At 41.5% G+C, this 24,549-nt stretch overlaps 2 protein-coding genes across 2 annotated transcripts in view; both read right to left on the bottom strand.

Moving 5' to 3' along the window:
- The window catches only part of WNT5A (Wnt family member 5A), a 216,498-nt gene extending 210,462 nt beyond the window's left edge, over positions 1–6,036 (bottom strand). Inside the window, exon 1 of the mRNA XM_057705263.1 lies at positions 5,869–6,036. The gene's annotated coding sequence lies outside the window, so the exon portion shown is untranslated. The remainder of the gene's footprint in view (positions 1–5,868) is intronic.
- The window catches only part of ERC2 (ELKS/RAB6-interacting/CAST family member 2), a 913,064-nt gene that overhangs the window by 168,845 nt on the left and 719,670 nt on the right, over positions 1–24,549 (bottom strand). Inside the window, exon 17 of the mRNA XM_057705261.1 lies at positions 21,057–21,191. Coding sequence (XP_057561244.1) covers positions 21,057–21,191 — 135 coding nt within the window. The remainder of the gene's footprint in view (positions 1–21,056; positions 21,192–24,549) is intronic.

Below are 24,549 nucleotides of genomic sequence, written 5' to 3'. Positions count from 1 at the left end.
TCTTCACCTTTTCTGAGTCACTGGCCCCTTTGAGTATCTGTTGAGGATCATAGATACTCTCTCTCCTAGGGGGACGTGCACATACCCACATCAAAGTCTGTTAACCACATCCAGGGGTTTGCAGACACTTTGGGATTCATGAACACCAGCTTAAGAATCTGGGTACCTCTCTAAATTCCTCCAGAGTAGGAAGTGTACTTTCTTCACTGCCTCAACTCCACTACTGAAATGAAGAAATATTTTTGGAATGAATTATTGATTGAAAGGACTTGGGGTGGGACATTTAAGCTGGAGCTCTGAAGAACAGCTTTACAAGCCTGAATAGAAGAGAGATATATATATGTATATATATTTGTATATGTATATATATAGACAGGGGGTGGAGAGAGAGAGGAGAGTGAGTGAGAGGGGGTAGGGAGAGAGAGAGAGGAGAAAAGGAGAGAGAGAGAGGAGAGAGGAGAGAGATCTTCCAGAGGAGCAGAGAAGCCAAAACAAAGAAGGTAATGGGGGAAGAAATAAAGCAAAAACCTCTCATTTTGCCCAGGAATTAATTCTACAACTGGAAGTAGGCAGAGCCCTTGTCAATGGTGGTCCTGAAACATCTAGTAGCTACTTCCAGTTACTTCTCATCCTAACTCCTGAAAACTGATTACTGAAAGCTTCTTCTGTAGGAAATAATGTACTTGGAATTTCAAAATAGAAGCCAAAATCTCATGAGGTGTGCCTTAACTGACACAATTCTCCATGCCTGAGGATCTCAGGAAAAACTGCAAGGACCAATGGCATCTTTCTCCTATTTCTAAGTCCTTTTCATCCTTCTGCAACTTCGGGAGGTCGGTTTTTTTGGAGACCACTGTGTGCACATGTCTCCCTATTCTACGACTGCTGATTTTCCTTTGCAGTCTTTGATATTCAATTCTCTCCTTTTCTTTGAGACTCAGAGGAGATACACACTCCGGAAGCTGGACTCCAGCTCTGCTTTAAACTTGACAGCCTACACGTCACTGCAATGAGAAGCCAAAGATTCCTCTGCTGATATACAGGCAAACAGAAAACAGGGGATCAAAAGTCTGCCTTTCCTTGGCCAGTCCCACTGGACACCTGGGGAAAACAGAAGAGAACAGGACTCCTAGTCAGCCCTCACCCTCCAATAATGGCGTGCCCCAGTTCTGACACCCAAGGTAGAAATCTGGAGGCATTCTTGATTTAGTCCTTTCTCTTAGCTGTTCATCACAGTCTTGCTGACTTCACTTCCTAGTCTCATCTCCAATTTTTCCACTTGTCTGCGTCTCCCCTACTGCCCCCCCGGGTCAGCACCACTAGTTCTTTTCAAATGATGGAATGGCCCCTACTTCTGCTCTTCCTGCCATGACAATTCATCCTCCACAAAGCAGCCTGGATTGTTCTACAACACAAATCGAATCATGTCATGCCCCTGTTTAAGATCCTCTAATTTTCTTCTCATTTTTTCACTTTTCTTAGGCTAAAACGCAAACTCCCTACCGTGGCCTAAAAGGCCCTACACGATCTGGCCCCTTTCCACTTTTTCATCTTCATCTTACTATCTTATTTTCTACCAAAAGTTATGGTTTTGAGCTCCTTCAGCTCATAAAGCTCTTTCCCACCTTCGGCCCTTTGCTAAAGTAGGTTCCTCTCGTTAATCTCAGTATCTTCCCAGTTTCCATCAAAGCCATGATCAAAATGTATAAAGTCCCCATTCATATGTTTAAACTCTGATGGTCTGTTTCCCTAAACCAGATTGTAAGAGCAACAGGGTAGCAACCGTGTCTATCTTACACATCACTGTTTCCTCAGCAGCTAACCAAGAATTTAAATGTTTGATGAAAGAACAGATAAATAAATGAAAAAATGACTGAATGAACAGATAAGTCAATGAATGAAGGAAAATTCTTAGGAGCTAATGGCACAACGAGGAGATGTATCGGATCTTCAGTCATAGGAGATATGGGTTGAATTAAAAACACAAGTTGGTATCTTTGTACAGTTGATGTAAAAGAAAGCCTTCCTTTCGCAGAGAAACCAAGACTTCAGCTGAGGAGGCTGAGCACAGCAAGAGCAGGATGAGCACAGGCCTTGTGCCCAGACCTTTTCTGCTAAGAGAAGGCATGGAACGTATAAATTTTCCAGCCACAATAAAGTATCTCCTTCCTCATTCTTCCTGAGAGGAGGCATGCCAGGGAGTTTCACTGGCCTTTGAGAGCTGCTTCTATGTGTGAAAACCCCTTCCTCAAGTCTACGTGCTCTGCGATTCATATGGGCACTCACTGTAACACTGTTCATGTGTTGGTGGCATAGAGCTACAATTCTTCATTTCGACAGGATGCATCTACTAGCATCACGGCCCTGTGCCAAAACTTGTTAATGCCCACATCTGTATTTTTACGAATCAGGTCCTAAACATTTGCATATGTTTTCAATCTAAAAAGACTTATTCCTTTCTAGTGGTTTAAGAAATAAAAATGATCTTGTATTCTATGTCTGCTCAATTACCAGAGTTCACAGTGAAAGCTCAAGTGTTCAAATGCGAAGGCAGATGTGTCACTGATCTCACAAGGTCCCACACTGTCCCACCTCATTGAATATTCACAAACCAAAGTGCCTCTTGGGGGTGCAAGGAAAGCACCTCCATTCAATGGAAATGAAGAATTATTTGCTGACACAAATGACTGCCACATTAAGTAGATTTTTCTGAAGGAAAATGGAGAATTAAGCAGCTTCTTTTGCTGTATTTTCAAAGCAAGACAGAAAACGTGGAAGGGCTCCAAGAGCACATTTTCACAATCAAAGTGGGGGGTGGGATAGGCAAGGGGACAGTGGTTGAATACACATTTCAGTGATGCTCATGAGGGCAACAAAGTGCTGAAAGTGTGATCCCATGGGATCTCTGCAAGAAAACCAGAAAAATAAGGCAGACCAAAGGTAAATTCCAGCCATAAGAAAATAGGAGTGGGGATGAGCCAACACGGAGGGGGCCTGGAGAGGAATTGGAGGCAGAGTATAGGAATATATGGTGGGTCCAAGCTGCACAGACTACATAATTTGTGGGGCCCAATGCAAAATGAATTGTAGCGTGCCTCATTGAAAAATTATTAACAATTTAAAGACAGTGACAGCAAAGCATTAAAGCAAGCTCAGGGTTCTGTAGACTACACAGGTCACATGCTGATAATGCAGGGCTGGGGTGTGAGGTTTATGGGGGGAACGACTAGCTCTAGGGTCTGTCGAAACTCTTTAGAAAAGCAAACTTTACCCAGTCCACTTTGCTCTCAGAAAACACCACCCTTGAATGATCACAGTGAGACAAATAAATCATGCCTGGGCTAGTGTCTAGAGGTGCCAAAAAAGGGAGGAGTTGTCGGGGTTGTTATGTTAATCTGTTGTAATTTTTGGAGTGACTTTTCCTAAATTATGATTCATTTCAGCACCAAAACACCAGATTCAAGTCAGGGCCTTCTGATGCTATTATAAGCATATTACTGATGCCTAGTAAAATAACTTCTTGTAATGTTTCTTTTATAAGGGCTATAAATCAAAATATTCAAAACAGTTAATTTTTAATGTGCCACTATTATCCATCTTTAGTTATAAATTTAACATCTCCTTAGGCCCCCACAGATTGTAATGTGACTCAAAACATGCAACGGCTGTTCAGAAATAGAAGGTTTCCCCAGTATCTCATTATTTAAATCCTTAAGATACGGTTTTAAAAGCCTGAGGATATCTAAGCAAACTTGTTTAAAGGAGTCATAAAGAAAGATAAGTAGTTTTCCTCAGAAGCCTATAAAATTTATTACAACATATTAAAGCAGGATTATATATTGACTAATTTTCAGAAGACATTTGTTTTCTGGGGTACATGGTGTTTGGGAAAATTTCGTGAAGGAATAAGGAGGATGAGGATTTAACACCATTGTCTCCACTTGCCTTAAGCAAAGCAAGGCTGTCTATGGGCCTTGACACCACTTCCATCCTGAGGCCAACAAGGTTCCTGTCTCAGGGGATGGCAGGGTGGGTGTCAAGAATCTTGGGAAAGAGCAATAAAAATCTTTATTATTCAGGAGGAGAGGCAAATGCAGCCCAGCGTCCTAACACTTACGATAGCAGAAGCAGCTCCACAGAAGAGCCCTAAGAAGGACTTACACTTCTCTAGGCAACCCCCAAACTTGTAGAACCTTCCTTTGCCTACCTATTCCATGCACACTGCGGGCAGGTTTCACGTGTTCACTCTTTAACGTTATAAAATCTTTACCTCTCATTTATAGTTGTTTTAGGTCAACTTACATATTTATTTGCTTTTCTGTATGAGTAAATGTCATGTTTCTCTTAAAGATTTCCCTAGATAGGGAGTCTCTCAGACAGATTCTTAGGAATTTCTCTGGTTTCTCTATCTCCCCATATTGACAAGCGTCCCTTTGGAACCACTTTGCATCGGGAAGCGTTAATTCCAGTGTTGTTTTCCCCTTTACCCAGGAAAAGGAGAAGAGAGGCGATAGTCTGATGGGACCAGGAAGCAGGTTCTATTGGCAGCAAATGGATCCAGGAAGTGTTACATCTTTACTACGCGGAAAGATGTTGTAAATGAAAATCAAACCCCTGTGTGTTCCCTGAACGACCAGATAAAGCAGTCTGACTCACTGGTGAGACAAGTTCAACTGAGCAGTGAAACACATCAATGAAACTGTCACCCACAAGCAAAGCACACCAGTTACTGTTTTAAAATTCATCTGAAGCACCACTGTTATGTAATATGAAGGCAAGACCTGGGGAAGGGCACATCCCAAAGAACTGCCTCTCTAAGCACAGAGCTGGGACATTTCACATTTGTCCCAGAAAAAGAACTACACATAGAATACTTTTTGACTGTGGCACACAATCTATCACGTCTTGTTCTGAACACAATGGCATATACAATGTCACCAACTTCAACACCGTATTCTACATCTCCATAGGTATATTCAACTTCAGAGCGTTTGCGACTTGGTGTTAAACGGCCTGCAGTATCCTGAAGAGGTGTGATTCCCAGCAGCAAAAGTCGCTAGAGTTCAATGTTCCATTTTATAACACACAGCAGTTACATGCACCACTATTCGATTATAATACAGAAGAGCCCAGAAATAAAGTGGGTTCTTAATAGCTAAAAATCAGCCTTTAAAAGAGCAAAACCCTCTGAAAAATTCAATGCATGAAACACATAATGCAAAACTCCACAGAAGTGGCAATTGTCAAAAAGCAGCAGATATGATACCACTCGTGAGATCTGCCAATATTAATATTTCTAATTCATTTAAAGAGATACAGTTACCCATTCACCATTACTATGCCTTGATCCTTGTGTTTTCTTCAGAACTGCCATAGAAGAGAGTACAATCCATTAAATGGGCTTCTTTGAGATGATACTTTCAGCTCCATGAAGATAAATAGTTTTATTTTCCTTATTCCTTGCCAAACATTTGACACAACCAGAAGGACGTGAGAGTCACACCACACTGGCATATCTGGTAAAAGCAAGCAGTCGGCTGAAAACCACAACTAGACAATTGTGACAATTTCTGAGTCCACAATCATGCCTTAAAAAGTGTGGATAAATCCTAACGAGGCCATAGTTTACATCTTAAATAACATAGAAGCATTTGAATCGTGCTGAACCCAGCCCCAACAAGGCAGAACAATAATGTGGTTGCGGGGAGGGGAAGTAGGAAGGAGAGAGCTCTTGGGGGTGGTCACAGCACACAGAAGCAACACAGGGCACAGTCACAAACATCAGCAAACACAATTGAGGACGCACACAATACAACACTAGAATGCAATTTTTAAAAGAAAAAAATGATATAAAAGATGGTTTCTCACCCCTCAAAACAAAACTGGAACTTTGGTTTACAGGCCCGGCTATGCCCATATGCCCTCCTCGTCATCCTGCGGCCGGCCCGGGGTAAGGAGGTACACGGAGAGGAGGGGAGCACCGAAATGAAAGAAGAGAAGGTTAGTTACACTGTGATGCGCTGCAAAGGCACACTGATCTTCACTTTGTTTTTAATCTTAAGGAGCAAGGAAAAAAAAATTCATAGTAACTTAAGTTCCACATCACTGACTTGTCAAATACATAACTGAGTTTTGTATCTATGGCAACCCCCACACAAAAACATTCCACCCTCCCGGCTCCCGACTCTGTGTCAAGATTGGATTAGAAGATTAAAATTAGTCTACATTAGCAGATGATTATTTTTTTGGAAAGCATGCAATCTGAATTGCAAATGCCCAAGGAGCAGATTAAACCTTTTAAGTAAGCAGAGAAGTAATTATAGTAACCAAATACCCTTAATTTCTCTTAAGCTTAAAGTATCAATAAAGGCTGAAGAAGAATTAAAAAAAAAAAAACTCCATTGACTTGGGTGGAACAAACTTCTGTAGCATGCGATAATTCACACTGGTTATTTCACAAAGGCTCAAACATGCTGTGATCTTCTGGATTTGTCAGGTTCTATTTTGCTCTCAGCATAAAAGAGGATGTGCCCGCCATGGAACGATTATGCATTTGCATGGAATGATTACACAATTGCAATCAAATAAGTTTCAAAGCAGAGAGAGTAAACTTTCAATTCAGTAAAATGCTTGTAGAAAGGAAGTTCTGTTTAACTTAAAATTGTGCTCAACTGTGGATAAACGGAAACTTATTTGGTCTGAATTCTTGTTGAAAACGTTTCCAGGATGGTTCAGGCCATTTTCCTCACTTAGTGAGGAAGCTGATAGGCAGGGAAATTGAACCTTTAAAGACAGAAGTGTATCTACCATCACAAGGTCCTGTTTTGGACAGGAACTCTCACTGTTTGCTGCAAGGACAGAAACAAATGTAGAAAACTGAGTGGTTCATACCCTGGTCTCACACACAATTTCGGAGCTGTGTCTTTTAACAAATCCCTGATGAAACCAGGTTTTCCCACGATTTGCTTCTTTGTTTTGAAAACCAGGAACAAGAAAAACAGTAACTTAGAACATTTTCTCATAATATGTATTCTTGTTGCTTCAGTTGTTGTAATATTAGGTTGAGTCATATGAAAATGTCTATATTTGACCGTTTTTGATGTAGAAAAACAGCAGTTTCGTTTAACCTAATCTTGCCAACAGGCCAAGGTAATTTTCATCTACTCAAGAACTTAGATCTGTGGTCTGTGAAATGAGTTTTCATATAATTTCTTTCCTTTGTATTTCTGTGATTTTTATTTTGTGCATTTAAAAATATTATTCTGATAAAAGAGTTCACCAGACTGCCAAAAGGGTCTGGCCCACAAAGAATTAACAATGCCCCCCTGATTTGAGTAAATCAAGTGACTTGCACAGACTCTGAATTGGACAACTCAGTATGAACTTACACCAACAGTTTGGATAGTAATATTCTGGCAAAGAATAAGATACAATTGATCATCTTAGCTGGGTCTTCTCATGTGAAATTTACCTGCATTTATTTATCACTACACAGTCTAGTAATTGCTCCTGGAAATAAACTTCCCTTTTCCCTACACAACTTGAAAAATATTGAAAAATATAGATTTTTACATTCATTAAGCTTCCTCTCAGTTCCTGGAGGAAAGTAAAGTTGATGTCCTTTTTTTATGCTAATTAAGAAGGAAAGTCTACAGCATGGGACCCTCGGGCATCCACAAAAGGATTTCAAAGGGTCTAGCAACCCCTTGTAATTCAATGCAGAATGTTGTGGGTATGTGTGTAAGTGTATTTCTCTGGATGGAGGTCCTAGCTTTCATTATAAGGTTCCTGACCCCCAAAATCACTGCTCCAGGAAAACTCCAGGCTCAGAGAGATGCTATGATTTGGCCAAAGTCACAAAACAAAATAGGAGGTTTTCCCTAAAATGCAGCCCACAGCTTCTGCTAACTGCTCCTAAGTGGCTGTAAAATCACTCCCCTTGCAGAGCAGTTTATTTCACTTTGCATTTAAAACCCAACAGCATCTACAGACTCAGTTTGCTTCAAATCCATTCATAGACGTTTTAAATTTTTAAAAAGAAGAAAGAGGAAAGAAAGCCACTGCCACAACAATCTACCGCTATTTTCTTAACAGTGAAATGTGGTCTAATGCAAATCACTTTTAGCAAATTAAATATATTAAAAAGTGGTAATTAATTATGATTGAAGCAGACAGGAGTTGTAGCTCAAAAATATACACTGCCAATATCACTACTGTGCCTCATCCACCATAGGAATAAAAAGGAGCTCCCAGATGTCGAGGGTTATTAAAAGCCAGATGTTGAGATCGACGTCTTGTACGCTGGTGAATAAAGTAAAGAAATATGACAGTCCAATATAAACTTTGCTAACATTTAACATGGCAGAAATGTGGATAAATTCCTTCAGTGAACTCAGAATATTATGCATTTCTTTCAAGGTTTTAGTTTCTAAAGTTTAAAGTTTTTAAAAGAAAATAGAAAGGGAAGTGGTGGCCATCTCTGGTCTCTCTAATCTTCAAAGCTTAAACATGAATTGACCCTAATCACCAAGTGATCTGGGTCAGAGTGAGTGTCCGCTTGGGGAATAAAAAACAAAAATGCAGGAGCTAATCAGAGATGGAGCTCCAAGTATTTCCAAACGTTCGCAGCTGTTTGACTCCTGCACTGCCTGCGTCTTTGTATGCAAATATTAATTTGTTCAGCAACCTTACCACACAGAAATGTAAATCTGGGGACCAAAAAATAAGAAACAGATAAATGTCACTTGATCCCTAACTTCATGCCAAGTTATTTAGAAATTCTTGGAGTTTTAAAATGCATCTATCAGGCCTGGGAGAGTCTGTTTCCTTCTCTTGTTTTTCTGTTTTCAAATTGACTTTGCAGTGGGGTTTCTGGATGTTGCCTGGTGTTTACTCCCTTGTGTGTTCTCTGTGAGTGATTGCTATGCCAGGAGTTGCCAAAATATCTGGATGGGAAGAAAGCCTCTCTAGTCCATCAGTCATCTGCCTGCTCTTGTCCACAGCATCTGGGGATGGAACATCCAAGGTGGGCTGAAGCCCAGAGCACAGTGACCACAAAACACAGCAGATTTTGAAGGGGGGGAGGTTTAACTGTCAAATAAACTCAGGATCTATCTATGGCTCCAGAGATGATATGAAGCCTCAATGGAAATCTTGCAGTCCCAGATGCTGGGCTCTAATGGGGTTCTCTAAATACTGAGATAAAACAAAATCCCTCACCGGATGGGCTGCTCACAGGGCTATGCTGATGACAAGATCTAAGGGCAAAGTGACTGAGTCATCACTGACAAGACAGGAGACTGGCTGTTGTAGGGGGCATTTATTAGCCCCAGCAAAGAAGATCTGGGAAGGAACTCCATAATATGACATGATAAACAGCCCAGAGTAAACCTTTAATTGGTCTCTATTTTGAAGTATTAGGTATAGCCAGCAGGCAAGCCCTAGCCCATCACAGGATTTTTTTTTTTTTAAACACCTGCAATTTTCTTGGAGTTGATAGCTGCCTTTTTTCTTGAAATCGAAGGACTAGGTTCCTAAAAGGGACATTACTGTCACACTTGTCCTAGCTGGAAATGAGAATGAAATTATGGAAGCATCACTTTCAAATCAGCCTACTGCCTCTGTAAGAACTCAGCCAGCTGTCTCTGCCAGGAAGTTCAACCTGGCCTCCTTGTGGGAAATGCAGGGAGACTGTTCCGGTTACTTGCAGGGTGTGGCGTGGACAGTCACCAGACCCACCCATACTCCCACCACAGTTCAGGGCTTCTCTGACGCTTTCTGCAAACTTCAAGCCTCAGGACACTGCAAACTTTGGCCACAAAAGTCACAAAAGCAGCACCACAGTGTGGGATTTATGATGTGTCCTGTGCCTAGGTTTGAGCAAAGCAGCTTCTCTTGGCATTTCCAAAGTGCAGGCTTGGCCAGAACTGGGAAAAGAAAGAGTGTGTAAAGGAAAGCAGTGGGCATGAGCCTGGAAACAAGGACATCGAGCCTCGAGCCTCATCAGGGCACTAATGTGTTTTCTCTCAGGGTCAAGTCCAAACCTTCCCTCTGCAAACCTCCCATTCGTGTCTTTCACTTCTCCTGCCTCCTGGAATGCCTAGCACATAAATGGATGAGGTCAGGAATGGCTGTGTACTCTTACATGATTTGTATTTGTTACAGCCTGTGGGACCCATTTGCAGACAAGTTCTCCCAAAAAATAGACCAGTCCTATTTAGGTTCCAATATCTGATTTGTGCACTGTTTAAATGTAAATGTTAATTTATTTTTGACCTGGGCTAGAAATGAGCCTGTGGGCATTAGCATGAGCTCCAGGTTAGAGACAGTGTGGTGGCTTTCCACATTTCTTCACTAAGTCAGCAAGACAAGGTGTGGGGAGACTCTTTGTGCAGATAGGGAAAGGCAGACTCAGGGAGAAAGATGAGGTGGTTCGCCAAAGGACACTTGGCCAGGAGCTGTGGAGCAGGGGTCAAATTCCAGTCTGTCTGGCCACAAAGGTACGTATTCCTGACACGTTGAAGCCACAGAAAAGCCTCATTTTGGCCCCAGAAAACATCTGATGGTTCTGCTTAGCTCAGCTCTGAAGGCCTTAGGACTTTGCACTGCCCCTTTCCAAGCTGTTGAAGGTTTTGGTTGGAGCTGGAAGGTACGACTAGGTGGGGTCTCGTTGGCTCTTGGAAGGAAGAGAAGCTCACGTGCATACAGCAGCTGTGCCTTACATGACATACCAGCAGCACTCCAGCAAATTTCGAGGTCCCTGAGGGAAAAGACAGTACCTCCATTCCCTTCACACTGCTTCACAGCATATGTGGGAAATGAACATATATTTTCAAATGAGTAAGTATATAAGAATTGGTCCTGGCTTTTCTGAATGACTCCACTCCTCTGAGAGAGGAGGCTGCCTGGATTCGAGAGTTCTTTAGGGCTGCCAAGATTGTGTTTACTTGTTTCTCCCCAAAATGGTTCTGCCCCCCTTCTCACGGCACTCCTGATTTATTCTTCTACACCTGAGCTTGTAAAAGCTGAACAGCACTGGCTAAGGGGGAACATGATGGGTGATATCCATATTTTAAAAGACACACGGGGGAGTTTCTCAAGGGAAAGGCAGAGACTGCACGCCTGTGAGCTTGGTTGGTTCTCAACGAATCCACCTCACAGGGACCCCCTGAGGCGGGCAGCCATCTGAGTCCTCTTTGCCAAGACATGGAGAACACTGGAGAAGCTTGTGGGGCATTCTCCTTCACTTCTAATGCAGCATCTTTAGGCACTTTCTCACTTTTTTGGACTATCATTCTAGGGTGACTTGAAGAAACTAGTTTTCCATTTCCTACAAGCAAAAGTAATTCCGACAAACCAATCTCTAGAGCACTGGTGCCAGCTCTCTCAGCTGAAAAATACAAGATACCCAGCTGAAGATGGAAATGCTAGAAGGTTGTACGTTGGCCAACAACATTTTTTTGGAGCCCAAAGTCAACATCTGCTAAAAGCTGAGCCACTGCCAGCTAGCCATAAAAAAAGGGGTGGGGTGGAGACAGGCTTTATTTTCACTCCCTCACCCATCAGTCATTAACGCTTGGCTTTGTTAAACAGAGTGAAAGTTGTGTTTTTTTACACGATTCTGGTTCTGCTGTGTTCCTGGCGAGTGAGCAACCAAATCCTCCAGCCTCTGGACTCTTCACTTCCTCAGTTGCCTCAAAAAGAAAACGCGATGAGAAGACCCTGACACTTCATAAGGTTGCTGTGTGAATTAAACTGGAGAATGTAAATTAAACTACCTTGTAGACGTTACAAACACAGACAAATATAACTGGGTACACCATCCCTGTCAGTAGCATTTGATAGTTTGTCACTATTATAACAAATTATTTGATGTTGTGCTAAGACCAAAAGCAAGAGGGTATGTAAAAAGGATGTGATAGTGTATTAAACCATCCTTGGTTATTTTAACATCTCTGGGCAGTTCAAAGCTAGGGTTTATTTAGATCATTAATATACAGATGCTGAAACAATTTTTTTAAATGCTATGGTTCCATTAATAAGGTAGTTTTCAGAATCTGTGTGTGCAAAGTACATTTAAAAAATGTTTCCAGTTCTCTTTTCTGTGGTTCCTTATCTCCTGAGTGCCACAAGTGCCTGGGGTGTGGAAGACCAACATGATCCTTATTAACATCGGCTCAAGAAAGAGAGAGGCAATGGTATTTAGCAATAGAAAATGGATTTCCTTGCTCCAGACCTTTCAAGGTTGGCCAGCCCCTTTCAATGGGGGAGCTGAAGAGCTGCCTCTTAGACAAATGTGACTGGATTAAAGCAGCAAGTTGAAAAGGAATCACCCTTTCCATGTTGCCAAGATGAGTTACATCTACAAGCTGGGGAGGGTAGACTGTGTCTGAAAACCCCTGTTTACTCAAAAGATGGTGCAACATATCTTTTAATGAAACCCTAATGCTGCAAACAAGGTTTAAAACTACAAGGAATCAGTGAAAGGGGAGAAAAACAACTTTACCCAAAAGAGAGTAAGACGGAGATCTTCAATAGGCTCAAATCTCCTTGAGGGAGAAATCCTTTTCTAAGAGGAGGATCCTGACGCATTAAGCAGCTCTGCCTTTTTCCCAGACGTGAAGACCCTACCTGGCAGCGTTTATCAAATCGTGCCCTCATGTGCTTACATGTAAGGAATTAACATCACACCCAGATTAAAGAGCTTTGGTAATAACCTGCTCATCTGCAAAGCTAGCTTCCTAAGGGCTGCATCACCCCCACCTCCCTTCCTCTCCTGTGGCTGTCTGTAATGGTTGGGTGAGCACCTAACTGCTAGGAGAAGAGGGAGCCGTTAAATACCTCCCACAGCAGTTCAGACATCTGTCCTCATTTCCTTCCTTACCTGCAGCCTCACAGAGAGCCATGACAGGGTCATTCCAGAACCTCTGCTCTTAAAAATAAGCAAACAAATAAACTGCCACCTTTATTTCCCAATGGTGAGAAATCACATATTCCTTCTGGCTCGTATTTTAGTAGCTTTGGGGATTTTTGGTACTTTTTGAGGAATACAGAAGAAAACAACATCTGAGCTATCTTTCCACTTCATATACTTAAAAAAAAAAAACTGTTGCGTTTTAAACACAGCGTTTTCCAATCTACTTGTGAAAAAAGGAGCGTCAGAAAAAGGTCAAGTAAGCACAAGAAAAAAATTTGCAACTATGTGTGGTAAATGATGTTAACTAAACTTATTCTGGTAATCATTTTACAATATATCCATATATCAAATCATTATGTTGTATACTTAAAATTAATACAATGGTAAAGGTCAATTATATTTCGATTTTTGAAAATTAATTGTTTACAAAAAGAAAAGAGGCATGAGGCTCACAAGATTCAGTTCAAAATGCATCCCAGGAAGTTGTTGTATAACAAAGGGAGTCCAACTCGAGGATGGAAGATGCCTTAGAGGACAGGGGCAGGGAGGGTGGGGGGGACTCGAGGGGGGGGCGTCAAGGAAGGGAGGGAATATGGGGATATGTGTATAAAAACAGTTGATTGAACCTGGTGTACCCCCCCAAAAAAAAAAATTAAAAAAAAAAAATGCATCCCAGGACATCTTTAACTCCAATGCTTAGAAGACTGGCCCAAGAGTGGGAACAGTTGAAATCGCTGAACCTTTCTCCCATCCAATAAACATCAGCTCAACAAGAGGTTTCTTCATGGGTTTGTGAATTTGAAGGCTTCATCCCTACTTGAAGCCAGAACCCAAGGGCTTCTTCCAAGAAGTGGGCCGTGAAATTAGATTTGCAATGCAAAAAACCTCTATCGTCTCTTCTTCGGTCAAGCTTCAGACATACTAGCTTGGATGGGAAACTGATATTAAAAGCCTAAGACATGCAACTTTCTTACTAGGTTACTGTCATGGGGAACAAAATTTTTTTGTTATTCTGAAACTATACTTTAGTAAGTTCTGATATGTGGTAATTTTTCTTCTATGTAGGAAACATGAAAATGTATTTACACATATACACATATGTATATATAATGTATATTCAAACATGCACTCAGGGGAAGTTAGGGAGAGAAATTTCTAGTTAAACATGATCTTGAGAAATTCTTCCATATGTGGAAAAGTCCTCAGTTCATCTGACATATAGCTATACATACATATATACACACAGGACACTATGTATACATTTATCCCACATTCATTTAACCTCAAAACATAAAATAAATTCTTTTTTTTTCCCCTCCCTAAGCAAAAGCTAGGAATAACAACTCTATATACAGAATCCATCTTCTGGGGGCAATGGAGCAAGTTAAACCCCTTGTCTGTTTGTTAGAATTCAAAGGGCTGCACTTTGGCTAATCTGTTGGTGAAAGTGCAAGGAAAGCAGGGCATCAATCACAGAACCCCGTCCAGCATTTCACAAAGAGGGCAAGTGGGGAATCCAAGGGCCTTGAGTTGGCTTTCTGAGAAGTAACAGGGCCCAGGGAGGGGCTGCTGTGACTGCTTCCTTCTCTGGGTGGACAATGAGACTCCACCAACTCCTATTAACCAAACATAAAATGTGAAGTCCTGGGAGGAGGAGGAAGGGGAGAAAAGCAGGGGGACAGGCACGGTTACAAGACAGATCTGGGACCAAGAAACACATGGGGCTTGGAAATGTTGTCACCAGCCTCCAGCCATGCCTCAATGAGGACCTGATGGCTGGAAGTTCCCCTCCTAGGGGAATGCTCTGCAGGACACTGACTAATTCTATCTCGGCGCTCAGGAGTATGCAGCATGGACAGAGGTAGGAGGGCGAGAGAGCAAGAACCTTGTTTTCATTTTTCAGCTCTAACTCTACCTTATGGCTCTTTTGCCTGTAAGAAGAGGGTAGAGGGGACATGTTTCGAGACCAGAAATCTCAAAACCAAGGTAGTGAGCGTTGCAGCCTCTTTGAAGCAGAACAGTCATCATGGGTGGGATCCCTGGGATAATTTCCTTATATCTTCAAATACGATCTGTATACCTGTCCCATGACCACTAGTTTGAAAAGAAAGCCAAATCTAGGTCTGGGTTCTCTAGTGAACAAGTTATTTGATGGCTTAAGGGAAAATAACGTGTCTTCAAGCAGAATTCTATGGGAATTTTCAGCAAAAAATACAAGTGGACATTCAGTGCCCTGAAACGTGTCCAGTGTACAAACTCATGTTTCAGCTGAGAGCCAACATATGTTGGGACCACACAGCAAACAGGAGCAACAGAGAATGGACCACAAGTCATTATTTACATCTGCAGACAGATTCTGGAAATTGCCACATGGAATGGGTAATACTTAAGATTAGGTCAATCAATTTTCTAGGAATAGATTAGCAGAGTGGACATCCTAAAGTTTAGGCTGCAAAACAGAAAACCCAGCTTCTATCACAATAAGGTCAGTATCTGAAAAATATTCCAAGAGCCCTGGCTGATCTGATGGCAGCCCTGGGCCAAGTGAAGCATCCCCTACTCTGCTCTGGGGGCCTGACTTGTCCCAGGCCTTGTGTGTACAGAGGCTCATGAGTGAGCGAGCAACAGAATGTGGGTCCTGGCACTCCACTGCCAAGGGCCTGCTGTAACCCAGAGCAATTCCCCTCCTTCTCTGTGCCAGGCTCTCTACTCCTCAAGGATCTCAATCTGGTGACTCCAGGGCAGTGGGACAGTTGTAAGAAGCCACATTTTCACTGGCACAGTGACAGCAGGAATAGAGAAGGGTAAAGGACAAGGGGAAATGAGGGAGAATGAAACGAATGGTCACAAATAGAAGAATGGAAATAATGTCAATGAAAGCTGGGGCAAATGGGGAGAGAACTGATGGGATGACATTTTAATTCAAATTTGGAAAATAAATCAAAATAAGATAAAACTTACTACAATTGGACAGGAAAGGGAAACCACACATTTGCATTCTAGAGGAAGTTGACATTGTAGCCATGCAACCATATTTAATACATGTGGTTGCATAAATATATCCACACTGACATCCAAGGAGGTTTGCCCCCAGGGTACAGCACTCAGAGACTCAGGCCCTTCTCTTCTGCCTGCTGATTTTCAGGTGTGTGACTCTGAATAACTAACAACTTCTCTGAGCTCTGGTGTCTTTATCTGTACAATGAGGATATTCCCTCTGCCCTTTCTATTTCCCAAAGGCACTACGAGAACAACTCATTCAACAGACATTTACTGAGTGCCTACAGTGGGCCAGACAGGTGTGACTGTGCTTTGCAATATGTAACAAAGAATATGAATATGACATAAATGTCAACCCAAATTTCCATTATCAATTTAATAAGTGTTATGCCTCCATGCTCCTGGACTTCACAGCCCCTCTTTAGAAGTAAGGTTTCTATAAGTAAAATGTGAAATTTAAATCTTAATTGGGATCTGAAAGTCTTTAAGGTAGTCAAAATTCCTTGATCTTTCTAACTTCTGTGACTGAGCATTTTCATTCAAAGAAGGAAGGAGAGAGAGTGGAGGGACGTTCTGGGCTTGGAAAGTGGCCATATGTTCTGGGGTTTCCAATCCAAAAAAACATGTTTAGGTTTTTCCCAGTTAGGCACCCACAAATTGGAATCAGAGTGGCAGATGCTTTAACAAATGGAGGTGCATTTTGCACAGAAAAGCAGTAAGATCCAGGTCCTTACAGACCCAACATCCAACCCAAGACCCAAGCACAGAAGTGTGAGTCCTGGAAGCCCAAGGGCAGCCTGAACAAGCCTAGCATTCTGAGCTGGCTGAAGTGTGGTTCTCACTCTGATGCCACACTTTTCTCATCCATGGGGTTAGGCCATACCTGGGAGCCACTGGAAGGAGATTAATGAAATCTGAGTATAAAAAGCATACGATGCCTGGAAAAATAAATAAAAAAAAAACTTGGCACCATGGATAGGGCAAGGAAAGATGCTACTTAAAGAAAATAACAGATAGTGACAATGACAGGTACAGAGGGCACTTAGGAGAAGTTGTGTTTCCACTGAGCTTTTCTAAAATCAGTCTTGGTAACTTCACTGAAAATAAAATCACTAATGTGTCTCCACCACGTAGTATTTATTCTTTGCCCTTAATCATTTCTCAAAGCACACCAGCAGCCTGTGTCATGGGAACTATTTGTTGTCTGCCCACTTGGTTTCAATGACTATGGCCATCCTGGGGGTCATGGGCCACCAAGTATTAACTGCTTCTTTCTCGGGAGCCACAGCCCTCTGGCTTCTCTTACATGCGCTCCACATTCCCTTCCCCTTATCACATGCATTTTCAGCCCCTGGAGAGCCGTGAATCTGTGACTATCCTCGCTTTCCTGGTCGTCATTCTTCTGACGACTCCCTTCATTCCAATCTATTGATTGTTTGGTGGAGTGACTCATTCTTTCATGTTATAGTCTTTAAAAAAGTTATCCTAAGAAATGAACACTCTCATTTTCTGCTATGCAAAGCATAAGGAAAATTTGCCTCAAAGCTTCACCTTCTGATGAAAAACACTGCTGGAAACTGAGTCAGTCATGTTTTACACTGGGTAGTCTCTTTCTTCACCTGATACTCTGAGAACAGTATTTCTCAGAGCACAGATGTTACTAGAAAAGAAGAAAAAGAAAAAAGAGTCCGTGATCAAATAAGTCTGGGAAATGCTGGATTAAATAAAACTGGAGAGCTTTCTTTCTTACATGACTTTATAGATCCTTTGATCTGTTAATTGCACCAAGGCTCTCCAAGATCCTTATAATATGCAGCACTTCCCCAAATTCTTTGCCCACCGAATCTTTGTTTCAAGACTTTCCTCGTGGGACTAATGTGCCAAAAGTTACTTTGGGAAATGCTAGTCTAGACTTATAACCCTTGGATTCAGTTTCTCCCGAGGAGAAAGCAAAATCATAGTAAAGGAGAGAGGGACCTGGAAGAAATGGAAAAAGAATCTAATTCTGCAAGTACCTGGCAATACTTAAATTGAATTTCCTAAGGAAAAATGAGTTTCTCTGGAAAAGTGGCAAAGTGGCGTATTTTTTATATTTCTTCATTTTCATGTGTTCTGACCTCTTAATAAAGCTCAAAAGTCAATGTCAACATTTTATAGCCCCTCTTCTAGAAGACACAGTTGGTCAATCCTCATGGCAACCATAAAGTCAGGACTGGAAGATCCATGGGAAGGAAGTCAGGGATCCTTGGAAGAGACCTTTCCCCTTTAAGTCAGTTCAATTAACATGGGTACATCGTCAGCATTTAGTTTAAATCTCATCCAAATCAATTCATTATTCAGATTCTAATGTTGTCACATACTGATATATGAAGCTGTCACTTTCTCCTAAGAAGTAGCTCCACGCCATATATATTAGCGTATATGCTTACACAATTATGTGCAGCTTTTGTAATCAATTGGGAAAGACTTCCCAGCCTTTCAATAACTGTTACAATCTGGCACTTAGATTTATAACAGTGCACATATTGAAATATGAGTTGGTGAATATGAATCTCAAAATCCTGTGCAGGGGGAGGTATCATTGTCCTAGACCTGGGATACCTAGTCAGAAAGGGCAACCAGCCCAGGGGATCTTGGCATCTCCATCACTGGAGTCAACTTACTCCTACCAGGGCTCCTAACTTAAGTCTCCTTCTCTGATTGAAAAAGTGCACCAAGGGAGCTTCACAGCCTTGCTGACTCCAATTTAAAATCACAAAGCTGTCCTTCTGATTAAGGGTGTCTCACTTTCACAGTGAACCCCACTGCAGTGCCCAAGTCTTGGGCCCCCTAATTAATTTACAGCTACTTTTTATCTGTCTTGTTCTGATTGACATGATCCTGAACAGGACTGAATGAGACATCAGACTTCTGTCCTAAACCAGACAGCAAACTCCTTGAATACAGGGGTATTATCCACAGCTCTCTTCCCCAAGCCTGGTAAAGTGGCAGGCAAGGAATATGTGCTCCAAGCATTGGTTAAATGAGCAAAGAACCAGCAGCAGGACTCTAGTCAGTTGAGGATCCCCTCCTCTCAAGGGCCTGGATTTTTCATCTGTAGAAGACGATGAGGCTCTCTGCCACTATATTCATGGGTTGCTTAGAGTAGTTACTGAGATGGAGAATGTGAAAGTGGAGGGTCATCACCACCTTCCTAATAGTGCCAATGAGAAATGTGTACCAGAGGTCCTGACCACATATGTTAGACATTCCTCAAGAAATGCTAACTTTTTGGAGGACACCACCCCTGAGCAATGATTTCTGCCCTATGACAACCTCTAGTGTCTGTAGACAAGAATAAGAAGGTCAACCAAGCAGGCAAGTACCCTAGTTTAATAATTAAAGATCTTTGGAAAAGTATCCAGAGACTAGCTTTTATAAAAAACATCATTCATGAGGCAGATAAATTTGAACTGGTGCTGTGTTTCTAGCAGGACATATTAGTGTATGTGTCTCAGTGATGAAAGAAGACGGTTATCTCAGCAGGTCCTTTTGCAACCCACTTCCCCAATTTGGCTCCAAATCCTCCCTTCTGTCTCTATAGTGTTCTCTGTTCCTGTTTCTCTGGGGGAAATTCCAGGGTGGTCTTCTAGCACCAATAAAACTTTACACTTACTCCTCATGGCAAAAGTTCAAGGAGCAAAGGGCAGGGGTCAAGAGTGAGAATGAATTAGTTAGCAGGATGCCAGGTATACTGGGACAGGTGAGTGTTGGGAGGTAGTGCTGGTTGTGAGGGATGAGAACTGAATAAATAAAACCAAATCAAACCCAAACCACAGACATATAAGATAATGACATAAAATTAATCTCTGTATCCATTTTGCTGATCACCAAACTGAGAACCATTTTTGAGAGCTAATGACATAAACTGGTGCCTTTCTGCACTTTACTTCAGAAACTAAGATGTCCTGTGTGAATATCTTCTCCAGGTTTGAGGGCTCCGAGGGCAAACGTTTCCCAGTACAAGGATAGGGCCAATCTGGGGGCAAGGAGCCCTCTGACTAGAGCTATCTCACTGCACGACTCCAGGAGGTATGTCTTAGGTTGTATACTATGTAAAAGGCGTCCCCTGGAGTTGTACTACTGGTAAAACACCTTGGAGACTTGGAATCTTAACTTCTCCTATGGGATGCTAGTGATATGAGATAAAAAGGAAACAGAGCCATCTGAAAAAAAAATTTAGGGGTATAATAAGCACCCCTTCCTCCAACAAACAGTTAAACCCCTCTTCACACAGGTAATTCAAATAAACCCTCCCCTCACATATTTAGAAATATATAACAAAGGCATTCACACTTGTCCAGATGATTCCATTCCATTACTTATGACTCCATCCCTCTTGAAATTTATTATACAAGTTAAACTACTGTAAAAAAAAAAGGTCATAGTACAAAAAAGGAGGAAATACTGTTAATATTGACTACATTATCTTGATTTACTTTTATAATTTCCACGAAATTTACCTTCAAGATTTTTAATGCTAAACATAAATAGTTTTTGCATTTGGTGGGTGAATGTGAATATTGTTGAAAACCACAGGAGGGCTGTGTTTTTGTCAGTCTATCTTTTCACTTCTTTACTTAGCTAAGGGAGAAGATAGGGTCCAAATCAAATAAACTGGACCCCTTGACTTCACTGGCTAAAATACAAGCAAAACTGATTTCTTTTCATATTGTTTTACCCCACTTTTAATTTGCATCACTAAGGAATTTTCTAGGACAGTGCTCAGCAAACTCAAGGCTTCTCTGATTGCCGAGTTCATGGAAACAAAGTGCTTTCTCTTAAAACTCTGAAAGAAACATTCCAAAGTAACCCACCATTAGATACTGAGCCAGCAACAGACTACATATCTATGAAAGAAGAAAGGAGAGGAGGAAAGAAAATGCATAACATAAACAAGAACAGACAAAACCTTAAAGAGGAAGGAGAAAGGAAAACATTTAGATTCCTTGAGTGATGGAAATAAATACCAAAGCTATTAGTTTCAGTTCAAAGAACATATCACTTTATGCTGTTTATTATTTCTTGAGGATTATTTATTTTATCTTAAAATATCCAAGGGGTAAAAGGGGTCTTGGAGGTAAGCGGTGATGAAACTGACCTGGTCAGGAGAGGGCCTGTGATTGGAATGCTGCGACCTCCCAGGAGATCGGTGGTGGTGGTGGTGGTGGTGGTGGTGGTAGTGGTGGTGGTCCTCATCGTAGTTGTCCGCCATCAGCTTCATTCTGTTCTGGGTCTGCACAGAACAAACACCAGGCAAGATTCCATCAGGAGCTAGAAGACCAGTCAAAGACACTCAGGGCATAATTACAACACCTACAGGGTTCCCTTTGTTCCTTTTTAAGGAACAGCTTTCATTGAGTTAAATGAAACAGTTAAAGGACCAGTTAAATTGAAACTTAATAAAGAATATACCGTGCCATTAGCTTTGGTAAAAGAGGTTTTGTCACATCCTTGAAGCCACAATGTTGCTGGATCTCCATTCATAGACAGAAGTGTCCTTGCCCCATGAGATTTAAAAGGCAATAAATGGACACATACTAAAGTGCTTTGTTTTATGTTATCAAGCAATCACAGAGATCCAGAGTAAGCTTGCAGTCACATACTGCCAATGATCACATCCTACACCCTAGAGCAAGCAAGAGAAGGAAGCCCTGGATGAAAAGATGGGAAAAGCCTGGAGGGAAACAGAGAACTACAGACAAACAGCGGTCCTGCAAGACAAGGCAGAGAAGTCCACTTAAAGGCTGCCAAATGCAAAAACACTGATGAAGATGGTTGTTACTATGATGCCATCTAGGGAAAGGGCTCCCTATGGACATTTTAACTGATATGATTCTTTGAAGAAATTAAGCAAAAAAAGCAAAGTTGATGGAGAAGAGCTTACCTCTCCTGCTATGTTTGTCCCTGCTATGTTGGTCACATGAGGCAACTAGGCATCATAGTTCAACCCCAAGGCCCGTAAATTGTATTGTTCTATTATGCGGGGCAAGAAAGAGACCAACAACAAATAGACCTAACAGGGTCACAAATCTAGAAAACTGCCTAAAGACCACAGAAAAAGGCAGATAAAAATATGAAGCTCAGAAAGCCAGGAAATGTAGAGACTACAAGCGTGGGTTTGGAGATAAGGCTGTCTGGGTTCAAGTGCTGCTCCACCTCTTTGCTGGTTACGGGGTTCTTTGAGAGTTAACTATTTCTATGCCCCAATATCCTCAACTTTAAAATGGGAGTAATAGTACCCCCTTCCCTTGAGTTGTTGTGAGGAGAAAATGATATGAGAGACTTCAAGTCAGTCCAGGGTCTGGTGCATAATGGGCTTGAAATAAAAGTCATGCTGTTATTACTATTATTGTTGTTGTTGTTTACTGGAACTGGAAGGCACTTCTCCGTCTTCATACATGTTGTTTCCTTTGCCTGTGATACCTCCCCCAGCCACCTTCCCTCGCCTCTAACTTCTGTGCCTGGCCTTTTCCTGACCCACCCTTGAGACCAGGTGACGTGTGCCTCCTGCTTACCACATCTCTCTGATCACGGATTTATCTGTCCATTTGTCAGTAAACTTGAGGCTTGTTTCTTTCATCTGCCTCTCTCCAGAATCTAACACAGGGCCAAGTAGATGCAGATAACATTAAGCATGTTGTTGCAATGAGTGACTGAAAAAAAGAAGGGGCCATAATTTTGAGGGACGCAGCCATTCTAGAGGCGAGCTGCATGATTGTCTTTAGCCAGGGAAGGTCAGTAAGAGTTGAGGACATCTCGTGAGTTGCCGTAACAATCCCACTGGTGGCTCGTGATAATAAGCCGCCAGCACATTAAGAGAGCAAGAAGCCAGAGGCTGGCAGAGCCTCCAGCTGGTCAGAATTTTAGTACGTAATATAAATAATACTCTGATAATAATTCTGGACCTAGCAGTCTATTCTTGTGGTATTTTTCACGTATGATCTAACTTATCTTCAAAACTTTCCTGGGAGGAATTATTACTATCCTCACTTACAGCTAGAAAATCAAGGCCTAGATTTCAGACCCCAGAGTCTCTCTTGACATAGAACATGGAGATTTTCTGGACCTTCCAATTCTCAATCTCTAGGCTTTTCTCTTCATCACGTTGCTAGCAAAAAAAAAGGCAAACAGCCGAACAGGTAGAAATAGCTTTCTCATAAATGCTTCGGTTCTGTTAAGTTTTGGAAACACCTCACATCCCAGTCCTGTATGACAGAGGATGTCTCATGATTTACTCACTCTGTTTTTTCAAATGTGTACGGTATTTGAAAGGCCCCAGAGTGGATGTAAAAAAGGCCCCAGAGTGGAATATATATGGATAAAAACAATAAAAATAGAGGGAAAGAGCCATCTAAATATATACAAAAAAAAAAAAAAAAAAAAAAAAACCAACAACTCAGGCAACCTTTGGCAGCTGATAGCATTTCCATCCTTCACTTGTTCACTTAAAGTGTCAGAAGACCCAATGGACAAGTTACATCTTGTGAAAAAGAGCAGGTCAGTGGAGCTGTTGCCGACCAAACACTGAGATTCCCCTTTCCGGCCTGTCCTTGCACATGTGATCGTGAAATTCAGCGTTCACACCTAAAATTCCAATATTGTCAGGAGCCTGTACTTTTGAACTCGTGAACTAATAGATCTGGAATTGTTCCTTCTAATAGAATTCTGAAGTCTGAAGGGAGCGGTAAGATTTGCTATGGTCAAGAAGGAAGGGATTCACCCAAGAATGAATGAAGAAGCCTAAATGAACAAATAATAACTCTGCTATTGTAAACATCATAATGTCCTTATCCTTTGGGGAAGCTTCTGTGATTTTATGAGATTATTTTCTTACCAGCGACAAGCTTAAAGTTCCCTACCTTTGAACTGTATCCCATAAAAGAATGTACAAGCTAAACAAGATGCTATATGCAGTCCTAAATGTGTCTGCTGAAATGAGGTGTTGGAGAATAGGCATGTCATGGGATAAAGACTGTAAATGAATGATGTCATCTTTCCAATTTGGTGCTGAAATATAAATAAACCACGTTGTTCATGTGAATACCAGATCTGGGGGAAATGTACACAGAGCAATTGTGAGCGGAAGAGGCTTCCTTTGATTAGTCTGGGCTGGAAGAGAAGAGTGTGAAATGGAGATGAAAAATGAGAGTTTAGCCTGATATTTTAGACCATTTTTATTTATCTTGCTTGTAGCATATCCCCTAAACTGTGACCGATTTCTTACAGGCTGGTTGCTCGTTTTCCCTTCTGTAAAAAAGTTTGATCAATCCTGTTCATTTAAATTGTCAATTTGGAAATGGATATCTTAAAAAAAATTTTCTCAATCTATACTACCTACCCTCATTTCCACTCAATTATATTGGTTTCCTAACACACCAAAAATGGTCTAGAAGGAAAGGAAGCCACAAATAACACTCCCTAAAGGCAGATGGAAGAAAAACTGCAGAAAATTTGAAGAAGGATTGGAACAGGACACCGTTTGTTCAAATAATTCAAGACACGTTTACCCGGGGATTCCATGTGTGATGGTTCACATCCCTATAGCCATCAGATACAAAAGGTGCCCACCACAAAGCCTTAGACAGCAAATC

The sequence above is a fragment of the Hippopotamus amphibius genome, chromosome 13 (genome assembly GCF_030028045.1).
Source record: "Hippopotamus amphibius kiboko isolate mHipAmp2 chromosome 13, mHipAmp2.hap2, whole genome shotgun sequence".
Taxonomy (NCBI): Eukaryota; Metazoa; Chordata; class Mammalia; order Artiodactyla; family Hippopotamidae; genus Hippopotamus; species Hippopotamus amphibius.
The sequence above is the reverse complement of the archived record's forward strand: the minus strand, read 5'-3'. Positions and strand labels throughout refer to the sequence as shown.